The following is a 26,650-nucleotide window of genomic DNA, read 5'->3' as shown; positions in this document are numbered from 1 at the left end:
CGCAGCATGCTCGAGAGATAAAGGGCCTCCGCTGCAGCGACGTACACGTGATTGCGCGTTTCTCGAGGTCGATGACAAGGCGGTTGAAGCCTAAGAACTAGAGACTGCTTACATTTAGCCTATATTTTTGTTCGGTGTTTTGGTTTCTGTTTTCCTCTCTTCATTGACACAGCGACACAGACACGCAGCACAGTCGAACACGCTACTCTGCGTCCGTCGGATCCCAGTCGGTCACGAGGTGCTCGTCCAGCGCATCCAGCGCCGCCATGTCCTCGGCCGACAACTCAAACCCGTTGACGTCGGCATTCTCGGCCATCCGCGACCGCCGGACGCTCTTGGGCAGCGGCACCATGCCGTGCTGCAGCGACCAGCGCACCAGGACCTGCGCCGGCGTGCATCCGTGCTGCTGCGCGAGCCGCGTCACCGCGGGGTGCTGGATCCGCATCCCGCGCGTCAGCGGCGCATACGCCTCCACGACGATGCCGTGCCGCGCGCACGCGTCGCGGATGTCGGTGCGCGTGTTGAAGGGGTGCGACTCGATCTGGTTGACGACGGGCGCGACGCGCAGGCCGCTGTGCTGCAGGAGCTCCTCGACATGCTGCGGGCCGTAGTTGGATACGCCGCCCGAGCGCACCTCGCCCGCCGCGATGGCGTCCTCGACGGCGCGCCAGCTGGTCCACCGCGCCGCGGGGCCCCCCAAGGGGCTGTGCAGCAAGAAGAGGTCGATGTAGCCGAGGCCGCAGGCCGCCACCGACTGGCGGATGGACGCGCGCACGGTGTCGTAGGACGTGCTGTTCTCGGCGAGCTTGGACGTGTAAAAGACGTCGGCGCGCGTCAGGCCGTGGCGCGCCAGCCCGTCCTGCAGCGCCTGCCCCGCCTCGCGCTCGTTGTCGTACATCTGCGCGCAGTCAAAGCCGCGGTAGCCCTCGGCGAGGCCGGCCGCGACGGAGGCGCGGGCTTCGGCGCGCGACATCTCAAAGAGGCCGAGCTGTATCTGGGGCATCGTATGGCCGTCGGCCAGCTGTCCACGGGTCAGCGGGTGGGATCAACACCCGCATTGCACGGAGATGGAGAGTACCTTGACGCGACTGGCAAGCGTGTACTTGGTCGAGGCCATTGTATCGGTCGGCTGATGGACTAAGAGCAGAATTTACGTCGTGAAGGTGTACTTTGGTATTGAGTTGCGAGTTCCAAGTTGGCTGATTTCACGAGCAGTGCCAGGTTCATTCTGTTTGCCATGGACACGTCGTGGTTCTGCGCAGGTCGTCAGACCCCTCGATAGACGTCAGCCCCCGCGATATCCGTCAGCTCCCGGGATCTTCGTCAGCCCCGCGATATAGGTGATTGTCTATTGTAGAGGTGACTAATATTCTAGGCCGCGCCAAGGCCGCACCAAGCGGCGGTACCAAGGTAGGGGAGCCGTAGTCATCGTTTGGTTTCCTTTGTGGAAAATAGCGATTCTTGTCTACGGTAGACGGCTCGAGATTTGATATGCTGTGAGTATTATCTTGTGGACGACAGTAAGAACGTATAAGCTATATCCAACAATATGAGGCACTGAACGACGTTGAATTGGTTATTCATTTTCGTTAAGGAATAAAACGAAAAGCGGAATGTGGGAAACAGCATGAAATAAATGCAGCATGTTTGAAAACTATATGCGAGTAGCACATTTAACCAATCGATGAATAAACAGTGTTGTGAAACAGCCCCCCACGAGTCCCCATTATTGCATCCAAACAGAAACACACTCCATCCTACACGGCGACACAAATGTAGTAGCCAGCCGGCAGGCTTTCACAGGACGTCTTGCACGAGCTGATGATGGGCAGCAGACCGGAGAGGCCACAGAGAACCGAGCCATCGGCGCCGCGCGAGAGATTCGTGTTCCACGTAAGTCTGCACGCACGTTAGTACGGCACATAGTGAGCAGCATTTTCCCGAGCAGACGTGTCCGAGTGCAGCCAGCCCCACCTACAGGTTCACCAGTTGCACGTCCTCCTTGTCCGACACCGAATCGCATGTGTCGCCCGCCTGTATGCGGTAGAACTGTGTGCAGCCGCTCACGGTGCCTTTGAGAACGGGCGAGGGCGTCGCAGCCGGCGGGGCCCGACCGGGGCCCGTGCGTGTCGGCTGCGGGAACCAGAGCGTGGACGACGGCAGGGTGCCGCCGTTGCCGTCATCGCCGCCGCCAAAGACGATGACCGTGGTCGTGACGGTCGGCAGCGGAAGGCCGGTCGCTGGTGGACGGCTTGTTGGCGCGGTCGGCCCGCCTCCGGCTGTCACGATGGCTGTTGACGTGACGATGGTGACGCTGGTCCGCAGGATGGTGGATATAAACGTGGACACGGCGGTGGACGCAACAGTTGTGGTTGTCCGGACGGTGGAGACGGAGAGGACAGTCGACGTGCGGGTGACAACGGCGGTTGAGGTGACGGTGGATGTTCTTGTCGCCGCGATGCCGGACGTCTCGGTGGCCGTCGCCGTAACAAAAGACGTGGAGACGGTGACCGACGTGGAGGTGACTATGCTGGTGGCCACCGCGGTTCGAGACACCGTGACCGTCTCGGTGAGCCACACAACAGACGTGGCCACTGGCCCGGCCGGGGCACTTCCACTGCTCCCGTTGTTGCCGTTGCTGCCGCTGCCACCATTGCACGTTCCAAAGGCCGCATTGCAGCCCGTGCCGCAGTAGGTATCGGCGTCGCCACAGTACCCGTGCTCGGAGCAGCACTTGCCAAAGGATGAGCCGTCACATGTTACTCCGTTGCCGCAGGTGCCGTCGGTGCTCGTAATGAATGTCGAGGCCTGTGCTGGGGAAGACGCTGTCGACGACGCAAGACTGTCGGCAACGTCGCGAACGCCATGCACCGATGCCGTGGCGGTGACGATGGAGGCCGCTGTGGCAAACAGAGCAGTCCACTGTCGCCACATTTTCGATTGCTTGTCGCGAGCGCAGCGCAACAACCGTTGGAAGAGCAAACAATCGCCATATGGCCGCACCACTGCAGGATTTTCAGACTGTACATATAGCAAAACCAAAATTGTCTGTGCCGTCATAGTGCAGAAACCAGAGCCACGCTACTATATTGGCTACAATTCCTGGTTTATTTCGTGTCCCCAAAATAGACCCGGGACGAGCAAAATCTGAGCGACATCCTCGTCTGGACATGCAAAGACAGCCAGCGCCCTCTGGCCACGGCCAATCTTGCCTCTTTTGCTACGGACAGCGGACATCTGGGGCGGGAAAGAACCGTCACGGGTGGACTTTCCGACTGCTTGGCATTTTGCAGGCCGCTGGCAAACAATATACAGCCAATATCAATGTTCGTAATGGCAAATGGCACCTGCAATGTCGGGTCTCTGCAAAACCGGCAAATTGATAAGAGGACACTGGCTCGTGCCTCTTGACGGACCGGGTAATATGACAACCGGCGGAACCATGGTTCGGCAACATGTTATTTGCCCGTGGCTAGGCCATCGCGCGCAGCTTCTCATCTCCTCAGCTCCTCAGCCGCCTCCTTCTGTTGGCTGGGCCACGACGATACCTGTGCCGACCGGACCACACGCACCACGCGCCAGACGGGGGTTCTCGGCCTCGCACTGCGCAGACTTGGCCTCGGCGTCCTACGTTCAGGGGATTTCCGCGGCAAATAGATGTATCTCGTCGGCCGTGCGCTGGCTGGACTCGGGGTGCAAGCCGACACGATGGAGATGCTGAGAGAATTGCCGGAGCTAAACTGTACAGGCTTTTCACCGTCCACGACAGCGGCAATGTATGGAAAGACGAGTACCAGGGTGCCATTTCCAATGTGCGCATTTGACTGCTCCACGACGTATACTGCTCTCGCTCATCCTCCTCTGGTGCCTGGATCGTCAAGCCGCAACTCATGCACCACATCTCCACAAGTCCAGTCTCACGTGTTTCATTGGTTCGTAGGCTTTGAGCTGTAAAAGCAGTGCGTGAGGCCCATCATAATATTCATATACTAGACTTCACACACAGAGATAGGGTGGTATCACACGCCGGAATTGGCCCATTCTCGGACGTCCAGGCAAGCTCGCCCTGTTCGTCTTCTGCAGCATCATCACAGTTCACACAACTTGTCAGCTGCACGTCAGCCACCAAAGACACACACGTCCAGATTCGAAGCACCCATATTCCAAATGTTTGCTGCCCTCACAGAGAACAAGCATATGCATTTTGTGAACCGTAGGCAGGTGCAGGGGGTCGTGGACACCGTCGGCCCCCAAATGTGCTGCAATACTACACACACCTGTAAAATGATGCAGTCTCTACAGGCGCCCGTGGAGCAACGACAGCCAATACAAACCACCCTGCTAGGCAGCAGCTCGCTTTTCTGCACATTTGTGTCATATCGACAACCACTCTCCTTGCCATTATGAATGGCGAACAAGATGTTCTCGTTTTCCAGGGCGAGCCTGCTGACCATGGAAAAATGTTTTGCAGTATGTTCCAAGCTGCACCCTCTGCGTCACGGCTTGCGTATAAAAAAAGTTGTATTCTCCCTTCTTTTCCGATGAAGTACGAGAAAGAAATATCGTATGCAATGAGATACTTGCTTCGCGAACACCTTACATGTAGGTAAAGTGTAACAAATCCTGTCAACATGCAGAGAAAAAGACACTGATCCCTCCTTTTTTTTTTTTTTAGGCCAGCCACAGATCGGTGTGCACTTCTGTCCAGATGACGTCCAGTTCGAAACGAGAGGGCTTTTGCCTGCGTTGTGGGTGCGCCAACGCCAACCACAGCTTCGGATGGTGTCGAGGACGAGACAGAAAGGGGCGACAATGGGTAGAATGCTCGTTTGAATGGGTACGTTGTACGACGGCTGCTCATTACTTAAACGCAGGGTACATTGACTGCTTTCGCTGCCCGATGCACCCCGGTGGCGGTCCCGACACGTTTTTTGGCTCGGAGCCGGGGTCCGCAAATTACACCCCTACAGCGGATGAAAAAGGACTTCCCTGGCCAGACGCCGACACGGTCTGGATTGCCGATGACTCAGTCGTCTCCACTGGTACAGTGCCAATGGAGACAATCGGCGAGGCCAGCGGCGTTGCAGTCTCCGAGGACGTCGAGGCCCAATATCCACACGCATTGAAGCATGAACGGACACAGTCCAAGGACTCCATCGACCCTCTGCACTGGAGTGTGGAACAGTTTCAAGAGGAAATCGCTGGCCTGGAGGGAGCCTTTGGCGAGGCGCAGATTCATGATCCTCTCGAGGCGTCTCTGCCAGTCTACGTCGAAACCGTCTTGACCGAAAATAAGCAAGTATATTTCACAGCTCCAGATGGGCAGCAGTTCACAGTAGATGTCGAAGATTGGAGCAAGTCGTTTGTATTTATGGACGATGAGCAAGTGGACTGTTTGTTGTATGTCCCGCCCTATACGACAGGCGGGTTTTATACTTTTAAACATAATGATAGCGGAGGCTTGCAGCAAAAAGGGAAGGGCAAAGAAAATCGTAAAAATGCAGGGGGAAAAAAGCGTCGACGATAGTCGACGTCTTACATACACGGTAGCTTTACTAGTCGTTAGAATTTGTGAATAGAATTAAATAAAATATCCATATTAAAATATTGGCCGATTTCCACCGCTGCTCTTCAACGCTGCCTCGGCGCCCGTATTTATTATGATCTGTTAAAATATGTCTTTGTTTATATACCTATCTTTCTGGTCGCTAACTTCACGACATCTTAAGGCGACGTAGTGCCCTCTGGCGCATCACCTTGCGCAACACCGTCTCGCCATACTACCACCGACGTGGCATCGTAATGCTTGGGTTGCTTCGGGCTACCCGTTGCAGGCAAACGATCGCCCTGGGCCGGCATCTGCGGCAAAACGGTGCCAGCAAAACCCCGTTCGACTTGGGAGTTGGCCCACCAAAAAATAGTCTCCGTGGCGTGCCGGGACAGGGCACGGATTTTATCCCATTCAGTCGGCTGAATAGGGTCTTTCTCCAAGGCTGCCGCGAGTGTAGCATCCAGCGGTGAATCGGGCGCCGGTGGAGCCGGAATGATCCGGGCAGGTGGCATCGGTGTGCGCCTGTTGAGGATGAAGCCATCGTCTTGGTCAGTATCAGCACCCGGGACCAGCCAGGTCCAATGGGAGTACATCCAACGGTGGCAGCACGTCACATGTTCTCGAATCTCCAGCTCGACGTCCTCGACACGCATCACGCCGAACGGGGGCCAAGGATGCAAGGGCATGTACTGAAAGTTCTCATCCGGAGGGTAATTTCTGGTAAACGCATGCCGCAACCGCCACACATGGGCACGGGACACAAGGCCGGCACCCTGTGGCGAGGCCGATAGTAAGTCATGTAAAAAGCAAGCCTGCAGGCCCGTCCAGGCGGCCGCCATCACTCTTGAGACCAAATAACCCGCAGACCGGAGGTGGGTCAGGTACCAATAGACGCTTTGCAAGAAGCGGCCGTGTCCACAGAGAGCGACACCAAGCCACAAGGGAGCCGAACGCGTCCCCGAGAGCACTTTAGCAAAAAGCTCAAAGTCGCCATCGGGCCGGGTGGCACCGGTCTCCGTCCACAGGATTGGTATGACGATGGCAGCGGCGGGTTGGATCCAGGCACCAGCCAAGTGGCAAGGCACGTCACGCTCCCAGAAGGCACTGAAGAGAGCCGAACCAATCACCCACGGCGCGAGGCTGAGCGACAAGTAGTAGCTGAGGTTGGCGAATTCGCTGGGCAGAGGGCAATTGGCAAGATCGCCGGCGGGATCAATGGCATCAACGTCATGAACACGGCCGCGGCCACGACCACGACCATGACCACGTCCACGTCCACGACCTCGACCTCGACCTCGACCTCGACCTCGACCTCGACCTCGGCCACGACCACGGCTACCACCACGGCCAATATCGGTGCCTAGCCTTGGCCGTGGCAAGCAGATGGGGTTCTCTTCACGCCAAAATGTGTGGCTATGCAGTGGAAAGGTGAGCGCGGCAGCAAACGCGGCGGAACTCTGGCTGCCGAGACGGAAGAAGGCACACAGGCGGGCGAGGTAGCGCGCGGCCTGCCGCGCCGTGGGAGGTGTCTCCGCCACGGCGTTGATCTCGTCGGCATCCGTGTCAACAGCGACCCGTGCCAGGCCCTCCTCGGCCACATCGACGGCCCATGGCGTCAAGCCGCCGTCCGCAAGCACCCAGCCAGCGCCCGGGGCGGTGATGGCGCGCCACCATCGCCGTTCGGCGGGCGTGGCGTACGGGAGCGACACAGTCTGCTGCGTACTGTCATGCTGGCCGTCGACAGTGCAATTATCTTCGCCACGGTACTCGACTGCCACGCCCTGCCGCTCGGCGAGGCTAGCACCCAGCACATAGGCCCAGCCCAGCGCCAGCCACGCCAGGCCATTGTGGGGCGTGCCTGGCCACGTTGAAAAGGACGTGCTCTCCGCCGGCGCCGCCGTCACGCGGATGCGGTACTCCGTCCGCAGTGAAAACTTCTCCTTTGGTCCCTGCAGATTGCGATGCGCGCACGGTTTGAGGGGGGCCCCCGTCCAAAACGGCATGCCGTAGATCGTGTTGGCGTCGCGCGGCAGCGAATCCGGCAGCGCCGGTGTGCGGAACAGCACACGCTGCACATCCAAGGCCTTGGGCGCCGCGGCCGCGGCCGTGCTGGGCAGCGCCAGGGCCTGGGCGAGCGCCTGCTGCCAGTGCGCGCGGCTTCGTGCAAAGACGCGCTCGGCGTCCTCGCCGTCGTACGTCGGTATTGTCGATGGCGAGTCCATGGCGCTGCGTCATTTGGTTTGCGGACGCAACACGGTGGATTGAGCAAAGGGCGCGCGCAAGAAGCGCAAGGGCCAACAGGTACGTGTATACCGGACGGAGTGTTGCGCGTCAAAGCCGGTTGGTTGTTTTTGTTTTGATGAAACCTAGATTGGACGAGCTGGACTTGCTGGTCACGTGGCTATATTTTCGCGTCATCCCCCGCCTTCGATTTGCTAATTGAGTTTCACGTGACTAAATATTGCCTGTTTGTCGAAGTGCCTTCATACGAGAGCGCGCACGACGCCACAGAAGAAAGGACCCAGGTCCGCCAGAGATGGTAGAACAGAGAAAACACATGGAGCGACGAACGGAGGAAACAAGGGGCGGCTCGAAGAATAGAAATAACTAACTGGCGCCTCCAGGAACGCAGGGACCATAAGAGAACGCTAAGCGGGCCGCTAGAACCAGAAATTGCAAAGTGTAAGGCACAAGCGGAGGTTAAAAATGGTCGAGATTCGCTAATAAAAATAAAATAAAAATAAAACATATGTTGTGTTTGGCACTTGAGAGAACAATACCGCACGAGCCCCATAGCTCATAATCCTTGCTGTAGATCCATCACTACAGAGACCCTGCTATGTTGAACCCAGCTGAGACCCCTTTCAGCCCCAACTGGGCACCCTCCAATCCCAATACCAGTTTGCCACTGACATGCAGTGAGAAGAGCCTCAGTGCCGTCATCACCGTCATCTAGGCCTGGGTGGAGCCTGTCCATTTCATCGTCCATGCAAGGAGGGCGACCGTCTCGTAGCCACCTGCCGCGGGTGACAACGCAGAAAGCTGCGTGCTGCTACCCACCATGCTGCCACTGCGCGCTTGGGCCGTCGGGCAGCGGGACGTGAGCCGCACGAGTCTGAATCCACCGGACGCAACCGCGTTGTCTTCGCCCTTGCGGACCTTCCGCCACTCGAATTCCTCGCGCTGCATCTCCTCGCCCTCTTCGATAGTGAAACGCAACGAGCCGGCCGTGGTAGCGAGGCGCATTTTCTCAATGGCCATTGTGGATGCCTCCGCGCTGGGGTCGGGGCACGGTAACAGGACAATGGTGTCCGGGTTGAGGGAGCGGCCCGGCGTTTCGTTGCCCGCTGCGGCGAGGACGGCGTCCTTTCTGCTCGTTCCGCTGTGCAGGAGGAGGCCTTGTCTGGCACACAGCGGCTTTCTACCGCTGAAGTAGGTGTGCGACTCGACGACATACAAGCACTCGCCCCGACTGGCACCGCAATGGTCGAAGGTCTTTATTCGTCCCCAGTTCGAGTATGCATTTACGACGGGGGGAAATAGACGGCTGGGGGAGGAAGACGTCGCCGCCATGTTCAATGATAATTCCTGTCATGAACTGTATCAAAGAGATGGTAGTTTAGGGACCTCTGGCATCCATGGGACTATGAAGGGTAGGGGGGGTGTGTGTGGAAGATATAGGTTCTCGCCATTGGGACAGTGCCAGACCACCACTACAACATAAGAGGCAGGGTCAAAGTAACGCGGTGGTTGGTTGGCCTCTCTCCGTTGGCGAGGTAGCCAGGTCGCGTCAAATAATGAATGCTCCCCCAATATACGTATGTTGTACAATCGTTTTTCGGGCGGACTTGTGGAAACATCGTTTTCCACTGACTAGACGTCGGGCTTTAGTTCGAGGGTACGCGGCCGCTTCGGCATCTCTGCTTGGCACTTGGCATCCCAGGCAAAACCACCTCCTCGGGCCATACCGTAGCCGCTGCTTTCCTTTCCTCGTAGTTACTTGTCATCTTTACCCAATTAAGATAGCAGCTTGTGACATAGCCCCGCCGTAACAGGTAATGTACTCTGCCTCCCCGCGGTTCGGGACCTGCCGCTTCGCTCTTCAGCTAGTCTTCCTATTCGGCCTAACAAACTCCCCGTACGACGAGTATGGGCGTAGGGAATGTAAGGCACAGGAACCTTGGCCGGAGCCGACATCGAGCCGGTGCCGTCTTCTGGCGGGATACAGATGCCCATGACATGGACAATCACAGTACAAATATGACATCCGCCAGTGACAAATATATGGCGCTCATCAAGTACTTCCCGGAGAGATATATTGGTCTCGGCGTAGGGTCGACAGCGAAGAATACTACCTCAATGGGGCTGTGCGACTCGTGTCCAAGCGCGCCGCTAAAATTGCCGTACTTATCCAGACGCCTGGGACGCACTGGGGCAAAGAGGCCCTCGGGCCGCGGCGAGCGGCCAAGCAATGCTTGTTGCTGAGATCATTGCCGCAATCTGTCTCTTACCACGTTCGCTTTGTATTAAGCGTATTCTTGGTGGAGCCCTCGTTGGCCGCTTTTATCCCGACGTCCAGGTCTCTCACTTGAGACCACCCTTGAGCCGTGGCTACGAGTAGGCTTTCGTGACAACTTAACAGCCAATGTCACCACTGGAACTCGAAGCATCGCTGCTAGTTGGAGTCGTCACGCAGCGAGAACTCTGGCTCTAAATGATCAAGTATACGTGCGTCCCGTCTCTCAGGTCGACAATGCAGAGTTCTTTGGTCAGGCTCTTTGGCCCTCTTGATATTCGAACCATGTAACAAAAGGCGGCGCTGGCCCAGGCACGACTAGCAGGCCAATATCATGGGAAAGGTGACGACTGTGTCTTTTTTTAAAAGGTCTTTTAATTAATGTACTGATCAACGAACCCAGTTGCAATATTTCAGGCAAAGGGCCTTTAGTTTACGGTAAAGAGCCATTTGAAACTTTATTTATACTTGCCCCGTCTTGTACGAAAATAAATAAATAAAACAGAAATAAAAATGAAATGAAAATGAAATGAAAATGAAACAATAGAAGCTCGACTGCACCCTCCCGGCTTTTTTGTTTTATTTTCTGTGAACGTCCTCGCATCTAACCACGATATTTCCAGATATCGGGTGGACCAAAGTTTCTTTTAGTGACGGCCAACGTTCGTCCCATGTGATGTTCAGCCTAGGCAGAGTGCGACTAGTGTGTCTTAACGTTGTAAGCCGCAACCACAAAATGTAACCGCGAGTACAAGAATCTGTCCATATAGCGTGTTTTTTTGGTTGTTTTTTTTTTTTTAAAAAAAAATAGATACATACATATAGACCAATGTAAAACGAGGGAATATTGCCCTATATTACAACTTGACGTCTCTTGGAAGCACTTCAATGTGCGGCAACCTATGATATCTCGAGGAGTGCTGCCGTTTCGTATTTCGTATTTACCACATCCTTCCTTCCACGACCCCATGCCCCGGTCGGTTTTAACTGTGGCTTTTCTGCAATGATGCCTGTCGCCTCGCTCCTCCACAGACCGTCGCCCAGTTACCGCGTTTCTTGGCTGCATGCGCAGCCAAGGCAGTCCCCCCGCGCCTGGTCACAAAACATGATTGCGAAATGCCCCAAAACAAATTTGACCTGGTTTGCTTTTTCAAGCATATTGACGGGCAGGACGCATCGCGCACATCTGAATCCCCGGATGCAAAGGACATGGCAGGCTTCCGCGACAAGCTACACAAATGGCGGGACAGAAAAGGGGATGGACGGGCGCCGGACGCCGAATCCGACCCCGCATCCGATGCCGCCTCGGTTGCTTCCACATCCAAAGTCGGCAAAACCGACCGACACGCGCGATCGGAGCATGTAGGGCTTTCCGGTGAAAGCTCGGTCAACCTCGTCCATCGCCCAAAGTCAGATTCGTCAACCACGGCACAGTCACTATGGGATCGCGCCTACGACGCCCTTGGAAAGGACAAGACACAGCTTGTGCGGGACTATGAAAAACTGCTCTCGCAGGAGGAGCAGATGGCGAGTATGAATGACAAAGTCACTTTTTGGTATGGTACACTAGAGGCATACGTTAATCTATTTTTCTCTATTACAGACCCCGGGCTGCAGAGCAACTCATCCGCACAAGACGCGCCACACAATGACGTGACTGTGGCGCCGGACAGTTCAGCTCGGCACAGCCAACTCAACACCGTGATCCGACAGGGGCTACAGCGAGTCGAAGACAAGAAGGCGAAATACACCATCGCCGGCCACGAATTCGCCCTAACCGACCAGGTCGCGCAGGCCGCGGGGTTCGTGCTCTGGGCCAAGGACTGGATCGGCGAGGCCGTCAAGGCGTCGCCCGAGGCGTCCATTGCCTGGGCCGGTGTCTGCATGATCCTGCCGCTCCTCACAAACGCCAAGACGACAGAGGACGCCAACCGCGACGGGTTCACATACGTCACCACCCGCATGCGCTACTACACCGCGCTGGAGCCGTTACTGACAAAGCTCGGCCAAAATGCCGGGGTCACCGACGCGTTGATGGGAGAAGCAAGCAGCAGCGTCGCGGACCTCTACCAACACATCCTCGAGTTCCAGATCCGCAGTGTGCTGCGATTTTACCAGAGCCGCCTCAAAGGCTACGCGGAAGACACCTTTCTGCCAACAGAATGGAAGACGATGCGACGGGAGATTGAGCGGCTGGAGGCGGCCGCCAACGGCAATCTGAGGCAAATCAACGAGCTCGTGTCGCGGCAGGTGCTCGAGTCGCTCGACAAGACGAGCAACGACTCCCACGACACCATGCTGGGGCTGCTGTCTGTGTCGCAGCAGCAGCTCCGGGTCGCCGAGAAGCACGTGGACATTGCAGAGAAGCAGCTTGCGTTCCAGGAAGACGCAGCGCAGCGGGCGCTGACGGACAAGGAAGAAAAGATACACCAGGTCTTCCGCCTGACGGCCGACGGCAAAGACGCGACGTACGAGTGGTACAAGAACCGCGTGGAAGACCGCGTCGAAGGCACATGCCAGTGGTTTCTGACGCACGACCACTTCCAGCACTGGCTGCGCGAACAGGACTTTGGCCCGCTGCTCGTCTCGGCCGATCCGGGCTGCGGCAAGTCCGTCTTGGCCAAGTACCTGGTCGATCACGCGCTGCCGCAGTCGGCCGCGGCCACCAACACCACCATTTGCTACTTCTTCTTCAAGGACCAGGACCAAAACACCGTGCGCCAGGCACTCTGTGCACTGCTGCACCAGCTCTTTGCCCAGAACCCGGCCTTGATCGAGCACGCCGTGCCGGAATACGCGCGCGACGGAAGCCAACTCGTCCATGCGACGGAATCCCTCTGGAGGATCTTTGACCGTGCTGTGCGCGATGCCCGCGCCGGAACCGTCATCATCGTCCTGGATGCCCTCGACGAATGCGCCGAAGACGAATTCAAGGACCTGATCCGGCACCTCAAGGACCAATTCGACGGCGGCGACCCGGCCCAGGCGCACCGTCCCAAGCTCAAGTTGCTTCTCACGAGCCGCCCGTACGAGCAAATTGTGTCCCAGTTCGACGGCGACCAGGACCTGCTGGATGCCTTTCCCCACGTCCATATACCCGGCGAGGAACAGTCGGACGCCATCGGCTCCGAAGTCAATCTCGTCATCCAATACCGCGTCAAACGGATGAAGTTGCCGGCCCGCGTCCGGGAGCGGTTGACGGACAATCTGCTTGCCGTCTCGCACCGAACCTATCTCTGGATCTATATGGTCTTTGACCACCTCGAGACAGAAAGCTTCAAAAAGACGGCCAAGGGCGTGGATGCGGCCATTGCGACGCTGCCCAAGAGCGTCCCCGAGGCATACGAGCAGATTCTCAACAAATCCAGGAACCACCGCGAGGCCCGAAAAGCCCTGGCCGTCGTCTTGGCGGCGCGGCGGCCGTTGACGCTCTCGGAGATGAACGTCGCCATGAACATACAGGACGACAACGTCGGCCACAACGCATTCGACGACCTGGATCTGGAAGACGACGAGGACTTCAAGCACAATCTGCGCTCGTGGTGCGGCCTGTTCCTCTCCATCTACCACGGCAAGGTGTACTTTCTCCACCAAACGGCTCGCGAGTTTCTCTCGGCCGATCTGCCCATGTCGCCGTCGCCGTCCAACCTGCGCTGGCATCACTCCATCACCGCCCGCCATGCACACGCCGTCCTTGCTGAGCTCTGCGTGCTCTATCTGTACGACTTCACGCCGCACGTGGGTTCCTCGACAGATGGGACAGAAGCATTGGACGAACCGGACGAACCGGACGCATCCGACGGGTACGACAACAGACGCATCGCATTTTTGAATTATTCAGCTGTATACTGGGCCTTGCACTTTCACGAGGCCGGCATTGCCGACGATGCACGCATCGTGCCGCTGGCGGCCGACATTTGCGATCCAACATCCGGGAGCCATTTGTCATGGTCCGACATCTATTGTCGGGAGCGATATGAACAGGGCAATGACGACCTGCTGGGCCTGACAGCCGCCGCCTACTTTGGACTCGACTCGGTCGTGCGGCTCCTGCTCCACAACGGGACCGACGTTGACGTGCGGGACACCTGCAACAAGACGCCGCTGATGCATGCCGTCGAAAAGGATCACGAATCCGTCGTACGCGTGCTGCTGGAGAACGACGCCGACGTCGAGGCGACGGATGAGAACGGCAAGACGCCGCTGTCGTACGCCGCCGCGAACGAAACGCTGACGCGGCTGCTGCTGGAGAAGGGTGCGAATATCGAAACGGCGAATACGCATGGCCGGACGCCGCTGTCGTACGCCGCCGAAGACGGGCACGAGGCCGTCGCGCGGCTGCTGCTCGACAACGGCGCCAACGTCGAGACGAAGACCGAGGACGGCTTCACGCCGTTGACGTATGCCGCCCTCTACGGGCACGAGGCCGTGGCCCGGCTGCTGCTCGACAAGGGCGCCGACACAGCGACAACGGATGCTGCGGCTTGGACGCCGCTGCTGTACGCCGCCAATGAGGGGCGGGAGGCCATCGTGCGGTTGCTCGTCGAACAGGGTGCCGACATCGAGGCGACGAACGTCCGGGACCAGACACCGTTATGGGTGGCCGCGATGCAGGGCCACGAGGCGATCGTGCGGATCCTCCTTGAGAAAGGCGCCGACGTCGAGGTGCAGAGCGATATCATCATGACGCCATTGTCGTCGGCCGCCCTTCGGGGGTGCGAGGGCATCGTGCGATTGTTGCTCGAGCGGGGCGCCGACGTGGAAGCGACAAACTACGACGGCCAAACGCCGTTGTCGCTGGCTGCTGAACAGGGGCGCGTGGCCGCTGTGCGGCTGCTCCTGGAGCACGGCGCCAACATCGACGCGAGGGACAAGTTTGGCAAAACGCCGCTATTTTATGCCGATGACGACGGGTACGACGACGTGGTCGAGCTGTTGGAGTCGTATGGGGCCCAATATTGACGACTGTATGGCGTTCGCATCGCATCCTGCTGGAATGTACAAACTTATTTAAAACTCGGTTGACGTTCATTCTGCCCCGAAATTGGCTGCCATCCCAGCTGCGCCAGGCTCGAGTGCATGCCTTTGCTGAAAATCGACTCTAGATACAGCGTGCGGAGATCCATGTCGTTGCCGCCTTGCCAGCGTCGCATGTAAGCAGCCGCCTGGGATGGCTGGGACGCATACGACGCAGTGTACACTTGCCTGTCCCGTTGGGTCGCAGGACTTGAGGCGAAGCCGAGACTTTCGGATGGCCACAAAAAGCGAGGAAGTCCTGCAGCACGTGCGATAGGAACCATGCCTGCAAAGGCCCAGTCGATGACGCTGTATTTTGATGCAGAAAGGTAAATAAGAAGGAGAAACCAAGGTAAGAGGACGTCCGCCTCTGTCTCGCCCTCTGCTTTGTAGGTGACGCACCTTTGCATGTTGCCGTCTGCATCGACAATAATGTTGTCCGGCTGCAAATCGCCGTGATCCATGGCAAGCGCAGTTTCTGACATGCCTTCGTCGCCGAGGACAGTGGAGAGAAGACGTTGCTGATCAAGGCAGTCCTGATCGGAGAGGCCGGGGAGTTTTCCGTCCTGAACGCGTTTACGTCGATTCGCCATAATCCTCTCGAAGAAGGCAGCCGCAGGAACGCCTATCGTACAAAGTATTAACATGCAAGACTTGTACATACGAATATTCGCGTGTGGTATGTAAACGGGGCACCATCTACACACTCGATGCAAGCGTGCACTCGACGAGTGACAGCTGAAAGGAAGCCAACTGCGCAAGCAGTCGCTCGCGTAACGGCGGCGGCGGCACGTGATCGTCCCACTGGAGCGGCGAGCCCGCAATCCACGTCAACACGACAAACGGATGCTGGATGGGATTGGCAAAAGTCAGGCTGTATCCGCGGCATCGCGGAGCCCAGGGAAACTGCTTGGCTTCGAGAATTTGGAGCGTCTTCACTTCGGCCTCCAGGGCATGAATCTTCGCGTCGTCGCCGGGCATGTACAGTGGCACGCGGACCGCGAGGCTGTCCCTTTCCTTGTCCTTGAAGGTCAGCTGGAAGACGTGGCACTGCCCGCCACGGTGCTCTGTCTCGATGGACGGCGGTTCGCGCCCAAGTCCAAGTCCGAGCTCTGACACGGCCGCGGCGATGTTGTGCACAGCCAGATGAGGTCTCTCGACCGTTGCCATCGTATGCAGAAGAGGTTGCGGTGGCTTCTGGGTAGGGAGTCTGTTCCTTGGTACAAGGACACGATGGGCGATACCAAATACGCGACAGGGGGTGTAGTAGAGGAACGTAAGTATCAAAGGGGGTGAAGACTGAGATAGTTGTCAACATGAAAGGAGACCGGGTGGAAAGAGAAGGAAAACTGAAGCCACCGGCAATATACCACAGCACCGCAAAATTCACCGTATTTTGAAAGGTTGATTGGAGGGGAATACGGGCTATCCATGGGGGACAGGTCCTGTCGACAGCACTGGCTTCCCCGCCCTTGTCACTGCGGCAGCGTCGTCGAGTCGTGGGGGACAGGTCAACAGTCAATACCAGTAGCCTGCCTTTCTCAGCACCTGTATTACGAGGCTGTCCGCCGTTTTTTTTTCTTTTTTTTCCCCACGTTTCCATGAACGGGGCACAATAACACCGCTTCCATGTACGTCTACCAAAGTCGACCGCGCTATCTGTACAGGTACGTTCTCGGCGGAAGTGCTGCTATCCGTGCGCTCCTCCGCACAGGCGCATCAGAAGGCGACGTGCCTCGTTTCTTCAGACGCCGGCCGACACCAGGCATTGCTTCCGTGGGATGCCGCGCCTGGGACTCTGCAGCAGGGTATTCTCCTCGAGCATACCACGAAGAGCCGCGTTTTACGGGCAGGTGGCGCGCCAGCTTCGCCCATACGTCTGAGTCTGGTGGTCCCGGCCTCAAGGTCGATGGTGCAATTCCTGCGGCTCCTGCGGTTCCTGCGGTTCGTGAATGGCCCCGTATCCATTGTGGCGACGACAGCGCTCGCTTAGCGACGTAATGCTGGTTTGTTGTCGACGACTCGGGCGGCGGCTGCTCTCTGCTGCGTTTGGGTCCGTGACCGGACGGCAACCCCTCGTCGTTGTTTGCAGGGCGCTTTCTCTTTCTGTCCGAGCTGTCGGCTTCGCCTTGTCTGGAGCTGGTGCTCCCGGCTCCACGCAGCGGGGGATCCCTTTGGGCACGGTCCAAGGAACCAGTGGATGGAGATCTCGAGCGACGCAATGGCGGGGGCGGCGGCGGCGGCTCTGCTTCGCTGGCCCCGCTGAGCCACGCGTTGATGCTGTCGGTCTTCTGCGGCCCGCTGGCGCCTAGGGAGAGGGCGTCATCCTGCTCCTTCTCGAGCAGCAGTATTCTCCGCAGCTCGCCGGGCCCAAATCCGTGTTTTACCTTTCCAGCCACGATATCCTTTATCTTCGTTTCCAGCTCCGCCTTCTTGCCTTCCCAATAAGCCATGCTGTCAAAGTCCGGCAGCGGCCGGCCACTGTCGCCGTAGTAATAAAGCCCTTCCGTCCCGCGAAGAACAGTATGCCGCTGCGGGTCGTCTTCGTCTGTGTGCCGGTCTCTGATGTCGTAGTCGGGTGTATACAGGTCATAGGTATGGAGAGCCCATTTCCCGGCAAGCCCATACGACTCCCAGAGACGGCACAGCAACGCATGGACGATGACCTTCGCTTCGAGGAGCCGATTTGCCGCAGCTTGGGATTCGGGGGTTTGCTGCACGGGGGGATGCTCCTTTCGGTGTCGCGCCATCTCGGCAAAAAAGTGTCCGTCTTGGCGCTCCAGCGCCTCCAATACTTGCAGCTCTTCGGGGGTGAACTCCGGCTGCACAAGCCCGTCCTCGACCAGTCCGCGCTTGCCCCCCTGAAAGCCGAGCTCTTTGGCTTTGTCGATCCAGTAGTCACCGTCGGCGAAGTCGGGCTGCTGCCCCGCCCCGTCCCAGAAGAGCTCGTAGTGAACAGGGATCTCGCCGTCCTTGTACCAGAATCGCACGTTGCCGTCGAAGACGGAGTCGTGAATGACGATGCTCTTCCCGGGCTTGCGCGTCTGGGGGCGGGTGTCGATGACAGGATGATAGAGGTCTTCGTTGTGCAGGATCCACTGGCCGGGACGCCCGTGCCCTCCAAATTCAAACAGACAGTTGAAAACTGCATTATGGCTTTGTTCCGCCCGCAGTGTCCTTTCAATCTTGATCGCACGGAACGAGTGGCCTTCTTGCTGCTCCAGCGACTCGAGCACGCGCAGCTCTTCTGGGGTGAAACGAGGCTGCACACGCCTGTTGTCGACATCATCCATCTTTTCTTCGAGCTCTTTGTGCTTGCCCTCCCAAAAGGCGACGTCCTGGAAGCCGGGTACCGGCCCTTCGCCCGCCCAGATCAAGCCCTGGTCGTTGATAGGGATCCCATTGTATGTAAGGCCACGAACAGGGACTACTTTATCGGGATGTCGAGAGTGCGGCCGCGTATCCAAGGAAGATATATAGATGTCGAAATTGTGCAGGATCCACTGGCCAGCACGCCCGATACGTTCACCAGAACCCCCACGGTACGCAATCTTACAGAGAAGGCTGTGTACATTCCTCACCGCGCGTTGTAATCTCCGTCGATGCAGCTCTTCAGGTGACGCCCGCTTTCGTGGACGAGGTATTGCCTGGGCTTGGATGGTGGCCTGCGATGAGCCGTTCATCATCGTACGCGACGCCGGACGTAGGAGGGTAGAAGAAGAGGAAGGAGATGTCGATTCGCGCGGCTAGGAGTGGTCGGCTGGCAGATGAACAACGGTGGAAAAGTAGAAAAGGCAGAATGCGTGTCGTGTTGCAATGGGTAGTGAAAGGCAGAGCGCGTTCGAATGTATCGCGTTTTCCTTCTGCGGTAGAGATCGGGGGTCGACAGCAAGTATCGGCCAGTTGCGTCCAACTCACGGGACGAAAAGCGAATCGTCTTTCTGTTGTTCGGGGCGCAAAATGAGGCGATGCGGATTTCTTAGAAATCGATGGCAGCCAGTGATTTATGGCATCTTAGTTGGGCTGCTGCAGCCTTTAGGCCAGGCAGCTGGCCTGGCCTGGCCTGGCCTGGCCAATCACACACTGTACACAGACACGCTGACCATAACCACTGAAACAAATACTACAGCGCGTAATCTTATCGTCTGATTTACCGCTATCAAAGGAGAGGGTCCAGCGGCCCGGCCCCCTAGCCCCACTTAGGTGTAATGTATAGAAACTAGACCGCTACCGCTGGGCCAACTGGCAAAATACAGAGCCCTCTAACACCAAGGCTCTATAGATAACAGGGCTGAAGTACCATGGATTTCCAACGAAATGTTATGCCGCACGGCGCTTTTCTGCATCCTCCAATATCTTGTGCGATGTGACTGGCCGACGCCTTGACGACCCAGGCCGTCTGAGCCAACCGATGTTGTAAAAAGGTACACTTTCAAACGTTGGGCCGCATCGTCGGTCAGATGAATACAACTGCAAATTTCCAGCTGCCCAGCTACATTAACGATTCACTCCCTCCTTCTGATGTCGTTTGTCGTGTGTCCTGTTTCCTTCAACCCAGTTCCTATTCCTTTTCACTTCACTAGCAGCACTCAAACATTGCATTGTACTAACAACAGCAGCACCCCTCGAGAACAACTCAGCAGCACATCTTAAGCCTCGCTATGGCGGATGAGAAGACAATATTCATTGTGAAAGGAGACGATTGGCTCCTGGGAAATAAAGCCAACGATCAGTTTCAGCGTGATAACGAGCAGGCTGGTGGGGAGGATGATAGCGCCAGTGAGGACGTCGAGTCCGTCTACGCAGACCACGGCACACCTGCTCCTAACCACTCTGTGCGTCTTATCTTACGGATCACCACAAACAACGTACCCAAAAACGCACACCTTGGCTTTGTAATTGGCGGAGACGAAGCCATGTGCGACATCTTGCTCAACGACAAACGGATCAGTGCAAAGCATCTCGCTGTGCAGCCGAACTTGACCTTCAACACCGTGCTCGTGAAGAACCATTCCCAGCACGGCACCAAGGTCGCGTTTACCAGGCTCCAGGAGTCGATCACGCTGAAAAATACGCGTGTCCTCCTCGAGCACGAAAAAGCAGCCGTTTCGTTTGGCGACCACCTGGAGATCCACATTGAACGCTTTGCCATCCCCACGGGCTGGGCCGAATTCTGCGCCAACCAACGAATACAGGCAAACCTACCAGCCCTGGACAGCTTGGCCCTGGGCCCTGCCATCGCGACGACCAATGCCTCCAAGCGGGCCCCGGTGTACTTCCAGGACCGCCAGCTCGGCACAGGAGCGTCGGCGCAGGTGTTTCGGGCCGTCGAAAAGTATACGGGCAACGTGTATGCCATCAAGCTGTACCACATGCCGCAGTTGGCTCGCTGGCAGGAAGCCGAGACGCTGGAACGTCTCCGACATGTCAGTCCGGCGGCGGTTTCCTTTTTTTCCCCTTGCATGGATGGACACGTGCAGTGCGTGCCCCCCCCCGGCTAACATCAACGCCGCCTCTAGAAACACGTGGTGAGATACGTGGCCTACAACCGCACGGCGGGTCGACCGACAGAGCTCGTCATGGAATACGTCGAAGGGCCGAATCTCGAAGAGGTTCTCGATCCGGGCCACCGGCACGCGCCACTTGACGTGTTCGAGGCGCGGGATGTGATACACCAACTTCTTCAGGCGGTGTCCCATCTCCACAGCAAAGACGTCGTCCACAGGGACATCAAGCCTGCCAACGTCATCGTCGCCAGGCGCAGTCCGGTGTACATCAAGCTGGTTGATTTCGGCTCGGCGACCAGCACGGCGCCGTTCAAGTCCTACTGGGGCACGCCATGGTACACGGCCCCCGAGTACCTCTCGAGGCAGATGCCGCGGACAGAGAAAGTCGACGTCTACTCTGTTGGCGTGATCGCCCTCCAGCTCCTGTTTGGGGTGACCTGGGATCTGGCGACGGAAAGCGGGCCGACGTCTGGCTTGCAGTCCTGCGTGGCAGCCATTGTGCAGCAGAAGGAGGCCTTGGCCGCCGTAGCGGAGCGTTTTCCTGTGCCGTTTGACTTTGTCAGCGCACTGCTTTCCGAACGGCCGGAAGGCCGGCTGTCGGCCGCCGAAGGCCTGCAACACATGGTCTTTCGTCCAGGCGTCGACCTCGGCTCGTGCCCGGGACCCTCTGGCGTGGTTCCCGAGATGCCTACAGAAGTATTGACGACCGCGGATGGCCATCAAGAACCGGCAGGCGCAGGCGCAGGCGCAGATGTCGATGTTGGTCCCTATGCACAGTATGCAGAATACGTTGCCTACGCCCAAGGCGATGCGGGGCTGCTCGACCTGTACGGTGATGTTGCTGTGGAGGCCGGGATGATCAATCTCCGCACTCCAGATTACCCGCAGGCATCTGAGGCGGTGTTGCGGAGCAGGTCGACCGGCAGAACAAGCCTCCTTGGCCCGAGGAGCGGATCCCACCAATCAAGACGGCTATTGTCGACTGCGTCGGCTCGACACAAGCGCCAAAAACAGGACCACACGAGCGCTCGTGGACGCGGTCGCTCGTCGTTTGTTCGGTCCGGTGCGCCGTCCCCGCTCTCCGGTCGTGACGCTCATTCGAGCCACGCATTGACGCCAGATGGACAGGTCGACCAGGAAAACGGAGAGGCAGGGGGTGACGGGCTCCACAACGACTCCGACTACAGGCTTCCTGGCATCGATGAGGGCTCTGCCGTACGTGTTGGCGCCATCCCGGACACTGCCTCGTGGGGTGGCATGCCGTCGTCATCGCATGGCTCGTCTGGGAAGACGTCCACCGACAACGAGTCACAGTCCGAGGCAGACTTGTACGACGGTTGCTGGATGGATCCTTCCCACGACCTTGGGGCCGGCTCATTTCTCGGCGGCGTTCGCCAGCCGGCGACAAGACGTCGTAGAGCGTCGCCGCCCGCTTCGCTGCCCGCGTCGGACAGAACGCCCACCTTCCACTCACTTTCGAGCCTTGGAGACATGGGGCATCAAGATGCTGCCCCCCCTGGAGCGGACGGCGCGCACGGCGTCGATAATGGATTACGAGCAGCGGACAGGGCCGAAGCGGCTGGAAGTATTCGCCGTCGCGAATCTCTCCGTGATGATGCCCGTTTTGAGCCAACATCAGGTGCTGGCGCTCTTACAGAGGCGCCCGTCGTCATCGACGGCCATGTCATCGCCACAGACGACGACAGCGTCAGTATAACAGACATCTTGGACGCGGCACGTCCTGCCTCTGCAGACCGCAACCGCTACCGCTCTCGGCTCGAGGAGCGCGGCGTCGTCGTCCAGCGGCGTGGGCAGCCGTGGGTTCCTGTCCTAGACGGCTGTTTTCTCTGCCAAGCTCTGAGACTCGACCTGGGCCCGCTTCTCGTCCGGTACGCGCTGGATCCCGAGGTCTTGCTGGGAAACTACCTCTTGCTGCCCGACTCGCTGTCCCCCGAGTTACGTGTCCTGTGGTGGAATCAAGTTGCCATCGTCTTCTCACCCCAGACCTACGAGATCAACCTCACACACCTGTTCAAGGCGTACGGGTTTGAGCGGAACGTGATAACATCCCTACTACAAGAAAGCGCGTATATGTCCAGAAGCTCCATTCGCGGCGTCATGCAGGGCACCTACGCTGCACTTCAAGATGTCTACCGGTTGTGCATTGTAAAGAGCCTCAATGCGGAGCCTGTCCGCTCAATTGCCGCGACCTGCGGCCTCGTCTTATACGACGAAGGGGGGAATGCCGAAGCTGACGAAGACGAAGGCGACGAAGACGGTGATGACGTTGAATACAACGAAGGCAACGAAGGCGACAGCGACGACGGCGACGACGACGACGACGACGAAAGCAATCATGACCAGCATGATGAGCATGACGGTCAAAACGCAACTGCAACGGACCAAGGAACGGTATTGTTCGTACTTTCTCGACCTTGTCCACTTAACACACTGTGTATCCAGCTAACATGTTGTGTCCCGTTAGGCCCCGAAGCGCAAATCAACCGACGTCGGCGCACCCGGCAGGCCAAGGCAACAGAATGCCAACAGCACAGTTGCCGGACCAGTTGTCGGACTCGGCGAGTGCCTTTGACGGGTTGACGATGCACGAGATGGAAAGCCGCCACCTGCTGAACGTCCGCGATGTCTTCGCGGCCGCCAGTACGCCGTCGCGCGTCCGTCAGCGGTATTACCACCTGCTCAGGGCCCACGGAGTGTTGACAGAACGGGGCAGCCAGGCATGGGTGCCGTTGAAAGACGGCTGCTTTGTATACCAGGTTCTCGGGCGTGACCGCGAGCTGCGCCTGCTGCTGGAACAGGCCTCGATGCGCCCGTCTGTCCTGCAGGGCAATTATTTGCGGCTGCGCCATACGCTCCCGCCACAGTACAGCGTGCTGTGGTGGAGAGACGCCCCCATTTTTTACATGCCCGACGCACGAACCGTCAACGGGAGACAGCTGTTCAAGATGTTTGGGAAGAATGCAAACTGGCTGAAGAGCCGGTGTGGCGGGACCACCGTTCTCGGCGCGCGGTTCCATGGCTACTACATCGACGTGGTCGACGCCGACAATCTGTGCAGAATGAATCGGTTCGACATGGAACCGATCCGAGCCATCTCGGCCGAGCTCGGCAGATGACGCACAGTAAGCGCCATTTTCGGGTGTCTCCGCGGAGATTGATATTCTTACAGCAACACCGGGGATGCAAGGGCCAGCACATATAGGCAGTCGAGGCCGATTCATTGTGAACAGGCCCGCGCAACGTCACGACATTCTAGGCATGGCCCCCGTCAGCCCTCATCCGGGATCCTCGCCCGAGGCGATCGCCAACGAGCCAAATTGGACCAGTCGGCACAACCACCGCATTGGATTTCGGAGCCGCGACGACCGGATACCGGGGCTCAGCGACAGCTATGGCGACTATGTGCTGGAAATCGAGAGGTCCAGGGAAGACCTGGCTGCCCTCGAGCGCGAGAAAAAGGAGGGCCAGCTGGTCGATTTTCGAGAGGTCATCCAGCGCCAGGAGGATTTTCACCTACGCCACCCAGAGAATCGCTCGCTCGGCTGGCGATACGTGCTCAACACCACGGAGGACTGGATGAAGCACCAGCAAAAGTGGCCGGCGAATGCAAGCAAGCGACAGAAGGACGAGGGGACGCAATCGCGAGGGACGAACGAAAGCGGCACAACGCAGACAGACGAGCAAACGACCAAGGACGACAGCCAAGACCAAGACAGCGACCATGCAGACAAAGACACGTACAGCCCAAGAGAGCAAGCCTTCTTGGAAACCCTGCTGCGGGAGAAACAGTACATGTCGACGCTGCCGGTCAACGACGGCCGTCGAGCGGCACCGCGCCTTGCCAATCGGACAACAATGTCCATTGACGAGCAGGACCAGTTCACGCCCGACAACTGGCTGCCACGCTCGGCCGACCTCGTCCGCCTGACCGGCAAGCATCCCCTGAACGCGGAGCCGCCTCTGTCGCACCTCTTCGACGCCGGGCTCATCACGCCCAACGAGCTCCATTATGTGCGCAACCACGGCGCCATGCCGAGGCTCCTGTGGGAGTTCCACCGGCTGGACATTGCGTGCGGCGCGAAAGCCGTGTCGCTCTCCATGGACGAACTCAAGGACAACTACGACACCATCAACATTCCTGTCCTCCTGGCGTGCGACGGCAACCGCCGCAAGGAGCTGAACCAGATCCGCAAGAGCAGAGGCTTCAACTGGGGCGCGGGGGCCGCCAGCTGCGCGCACTGGAAGGGCCCGCTGCTGCGCGACGTCCTGTTGTCGTCGGGCGTCCTGGAGGCCCTGCCGACCGTAACCGCAGACGATGCAGACCCGGCACTGGGTGACCTTTGCCGGGGCGGACGCGCTCAGCGCGGGCCGCTACGAAACGTGCATCCCGCTCGCATACGCCATGGACCCGGCAAACGACGTCCTGCTGGCCTACCAGATGAATGACCTCGTCCTGCCGCCGGACCACGGCTACCCCGTCCGCCTGATCATACCGGGCTACGTCGGCGGCCGCTGTGTGAAGTGGCTGTCCAAGGTGTGGATCACGGCGACAGAGAACCGCTCGCACTACCACATCTGGGGCAACCGTGTGCTCCCCGGCTTCGTCACGGACATGGACGGCGCGTTCGCCAAGGCCATGTTCCACCACCCCGACACGCTGTGCAACGAGCAGAGCCTCAACTCGGTGATTGTCAAGCCCGCGCACGGGGAGACGGTGCCGCTGGCCGAGGCGCGCAGAGGCCAGACATACCGCGTCGCAGGGTACGCGTACGGCGGCGGCGGACACGCGGTCCAGCGGGTGGACGTCTCCCTGGACGGCGGCGGCACGTGGCTGTATTGCGTGCGCACGTTTCACGACCACCCGATCCGGCACGGCAACAAGTTCTGGACGTGGCTGCACTGGCACGGCCAAGAGGACGACTGCTGGCTCGTCGTCCATGGCCGGGTGTACGACGCGACGCGTGTGCTGCGCTGGCATCCCGGCGGCAAAGCGGCCATCCTGGCACATGCCGGCAAGGTCCACCAGCAAACGACGGACGAGTTTGCGAGCATCCACGACGACTACGCCTATGCGAAGCTGAATGGTACGTGAGGTAGTGAGATTCCAGGGAAGGCGTCTAACCAAGAAAGAAAGAACAAGACAGGAGGAGACGAATGAACAAGACAAAGGTCGAGGCTGACTGTGATCGAAACAAAGAATGCGCTCTAGGGTCGGTGACGGACAAGGCACGGCAGTTTATCCAGCAGACTGCCGAGGCTGCCGCCAAGGAACAGGCGACGGCCGACGAGGGGAGGGCACACCCAGCGGGCTGGCCATACAGAAACACCGATGGGTGCCCGTCCGGCTGGTCGACCGCCGCGACATCTCGCACGACACGCGCAAGTATACGTTCCAGCTGCCCTAACTGCCGGACGGCAAGGACACCCTGGGACTCGGCACCTACCAGCACATCCTGATCGGCTTCCACATGCAAGACCGCATGCTCGTCCGGAGCTACAGACCGACACGGCACTTGCTGCCCGCGCTGCCAAGCGGCCAGGCCAATAAACAGTTGTCGTCATCGGCGTTGTCGAAAGGGCAGAAACAGGACAACACAGAGTCCGTGCGGGATGGCCACGGCACGTTCGAGCTGACGGTGAAGACGTACTTTCCGGACGCGTCGCAGCCGGGCGGCGCCATGTCCAACATTCTCGATTGTGTTCCGCTGGGCGAGGAGGTGGAGATGCGCGGGCCGACCGGCGAGATCACGTACGACGGCCACGGGGCCTTTACCATCGAGGGCCGCGCGCGGCACTCTGCCCGCGTGTCGCTCGTGCTCGGCGGCTCCGGCGTGACGCCGGGGTTTGCCCTGATTGCGCGCATCCTGCTCACGAGCGGCGACGACACTCCGCTGCGCGTCATCGACGCCAACACGACGGAGGGTGACATCCTGCTTCGAGACGAGCTCGATGCCCTGGCCAAAGACTTCTGAGCCACGCCGACAAAGCGTGGCAGGGGCGGCGCGGCCGCGTCGACGCCGGTCTGATCCGTGAGACCTT

At 58.5% G+C, this 26,650-nt stretch overlaps 10 protein-coding genes across 10 annotated transcripts; 4 read left to right on the top strand and 6 right to left on the bottom strand.

Moving 5' to 3' along the window:
* Positions 1–202: 202 nt before the first annotated feature.
* On the bottom strand, positions 203–1,117 carry SPBR_08605 (alcohol dehydrogenase (NADP+); the record flags this gene model as incomplete). The annotated part of the gene is made up of 2 exons (XM_040766843.1): positions 203–1,021; positions 1,079–1,117. The coding sequence occupies 2 exons, from the start codon at positions 1,115–1,117 to the stop codon at positions 203–205; spliced, it is 858 nt and encodes a 285-aa protein (XP_040614497.1).
* Positions 1,118–1,757: 640 nt separating this feature from the next.
* Positions 1,758–2,934, bottom strand: SPBR_08528 (uncharacterized protein; the record flags this gene model as incomplete). The annotated part of the gene is made up of 2 exons (XM_040766766.1): positions 1,758–1,899; positions 1,979–2,934. 2 exons carry the CDS (start codon positions 2,932–2,934, stop codon positions 1,758–1,760), a joined length of 1,098 nt encoding a protein of 365 aa, XP_040614496.1.
* Positions 2,935–5,724: 2,790 nt separating this feature from the next.
* Positions 5,725–7,773, bottom strand: SPBR_08255 (uncharacterized protein; the record flags this gene model as incomplete). The annotated part of the gene is made up of 3 exons (XM_040766493.1): positions 5,725–6,727; positions 6,778–6,886; positions 6,951–7,773. The coding sequence occupies 3 exons, from the start codon at positions 7,771–7,773 to the stop codon at positions 5,725–5,727; spliced, it is 1,935 nt and encodes a 644-aa protein (XP_040614495.1).
* A 730-nt stretch (positions 7,774–8,503) lies between these two features.
* On the bottom strand, positions 8,504–9,124 carry SPBR_08702 (uncharacterized protein; the record flags this gene model as incomplete). Its single annotated transcript, XM_040766940.1, has 1 exon — positions 8,504–9,124. One exon carries the CDS (start codon positions 9,122–9,124, stop codon positions 8,504–8,506), a length of 621 nt encoding a protein of 206 aa, XP_040614494.1.
* Positions 9,125–11,183: 2,059 nt separating this feature from the next.
* On the top strand, positions 11,184–15,029 carry SPBR_08091 (ankyrin repeat protein; the record flags this gene model as incomplete). Its single annotated transcript, XM_040766329.1, has 2 exons — positions 11,184–11,598; positions 11,671–15,029. 2 exons carry the CDS (start codon positions 11,184–11,186, stop codon positions 15,027–15,029), a joined length of 3,774 nt encoding a protein of 1,257 aa, XP_040614493.1.
* A 44-nt stretch (positions 15,030–15,073) lies between these two features.
* On the bottom strand, positions 15,074–16,253 carry SPBR_08527 (uncharacterized protein; the record flags this gene model as incomplete). Its single annotated transcript, XM_040766765.1, has 3 exons — positions 15,074–15,392; positions 15,486–15,708; positions 15,791–16,253. 3 exons carry the CDS (start codon positions 16,251–16,253, stop codon positions 15,074–15,076), a joined length of 1,005 nt encoding a protein of 334 aa, XP_040614492.1.
* Positions 16,254–16,738: 485 nt separating this feature from the next.
* On the bottom strand, positions 16,739–18,769 carry SPBR_08259 (uncharacterized protein; the record flags this gene model as incomplete). Its single annotated transcript, XM_040766497.1, has 2 exons — positions 16,739–18,634; positions 18,665–18,769. The coding sequence occupies 2 exons, from the start codon at positions 18,767–18,769 to the stop codon at positions 16,739–16,741; spliced, it is 2,001 nt and encodes a 666-aa protein (XP_040614491.1).
* A 975-nt stretch (positions 18,770–19,744) lies between these two features.
* SPBR_08085 (uncharacterized protein) lies at positions 19,745–23,727 on the top strand (the record flags this gene model as incomplete). The annotated part of the gene is made up of 3 exons (XM_040766323.1): positions 19,745–20,509; positions 20,603–23,007; positions 23,076–23,727. The coding sequence occupies 3 exons, from the start codon at positions 19,745–19,747 to the stop codon at positions 23,725–23,727; spliced, it is 3,822 nt and encodes a 1,273-aa protein (XP_040614490.1).
* Positions 23,728–23,869: 142 nt separating this feature from the next.
* On the top strand, positions 23,870–26,016 carry SPBR_08234 (nitrate reductase; the record flags this gene model as incomplete). Its single annotated transcript, XM_040766472.1, has 3 exons — positions 23,870–24,874; positions 24,933–25,695; positions 25,886–26,016. The coding sequence occupies 3 exons, from the start codon at positions 23,870–23,872 to the stop codon at positions 26,014–26,016; spliced, it is 1,899 nt and encodes a 632-aa protein (XP_040614489.1).
* Positions 26,017–26,079: 63 nt separating this feature from the next.
* SPBR_08736 (uncharacterized protein) lies at positions 26,080–26,583 on the top strand (the record flags this gene model as incomplete). The annotated part of the gene is made up of 1 exon (XM_040766974.1): positions 26,080–26,583. One exon carries the CDS (start codon positions 26,080–26,082, stop codon positions 26,581–26,583), a length of 504 nt encoding a protein of 167 aa, XP_040614488.1.
* Between the last annotated feature and the right edge of the window lie 67 nt (positions 26,584–26,650).

The sequence above is a fragment of the Sporothrix brasiliensis genome (assembly GCF_000820605.1).
Source record: "Sporothrix brasiliensis 5110 chromosome Unknown Cont22, whole genome shotgun sequence".
Taxonomy (NCBI): domain Eukaryota; kingdom Fungi; phylum Ascomycota; class Sordariomycetes; order Ophiostomatales; family Ophiostomataceae; genus Sporothrix; species Sporothrix brasiliensis.
Note: the sequence above shows the minus strand (reverse complement) of the source record. Positions and strands in the feature narration are given on the sequence as shown.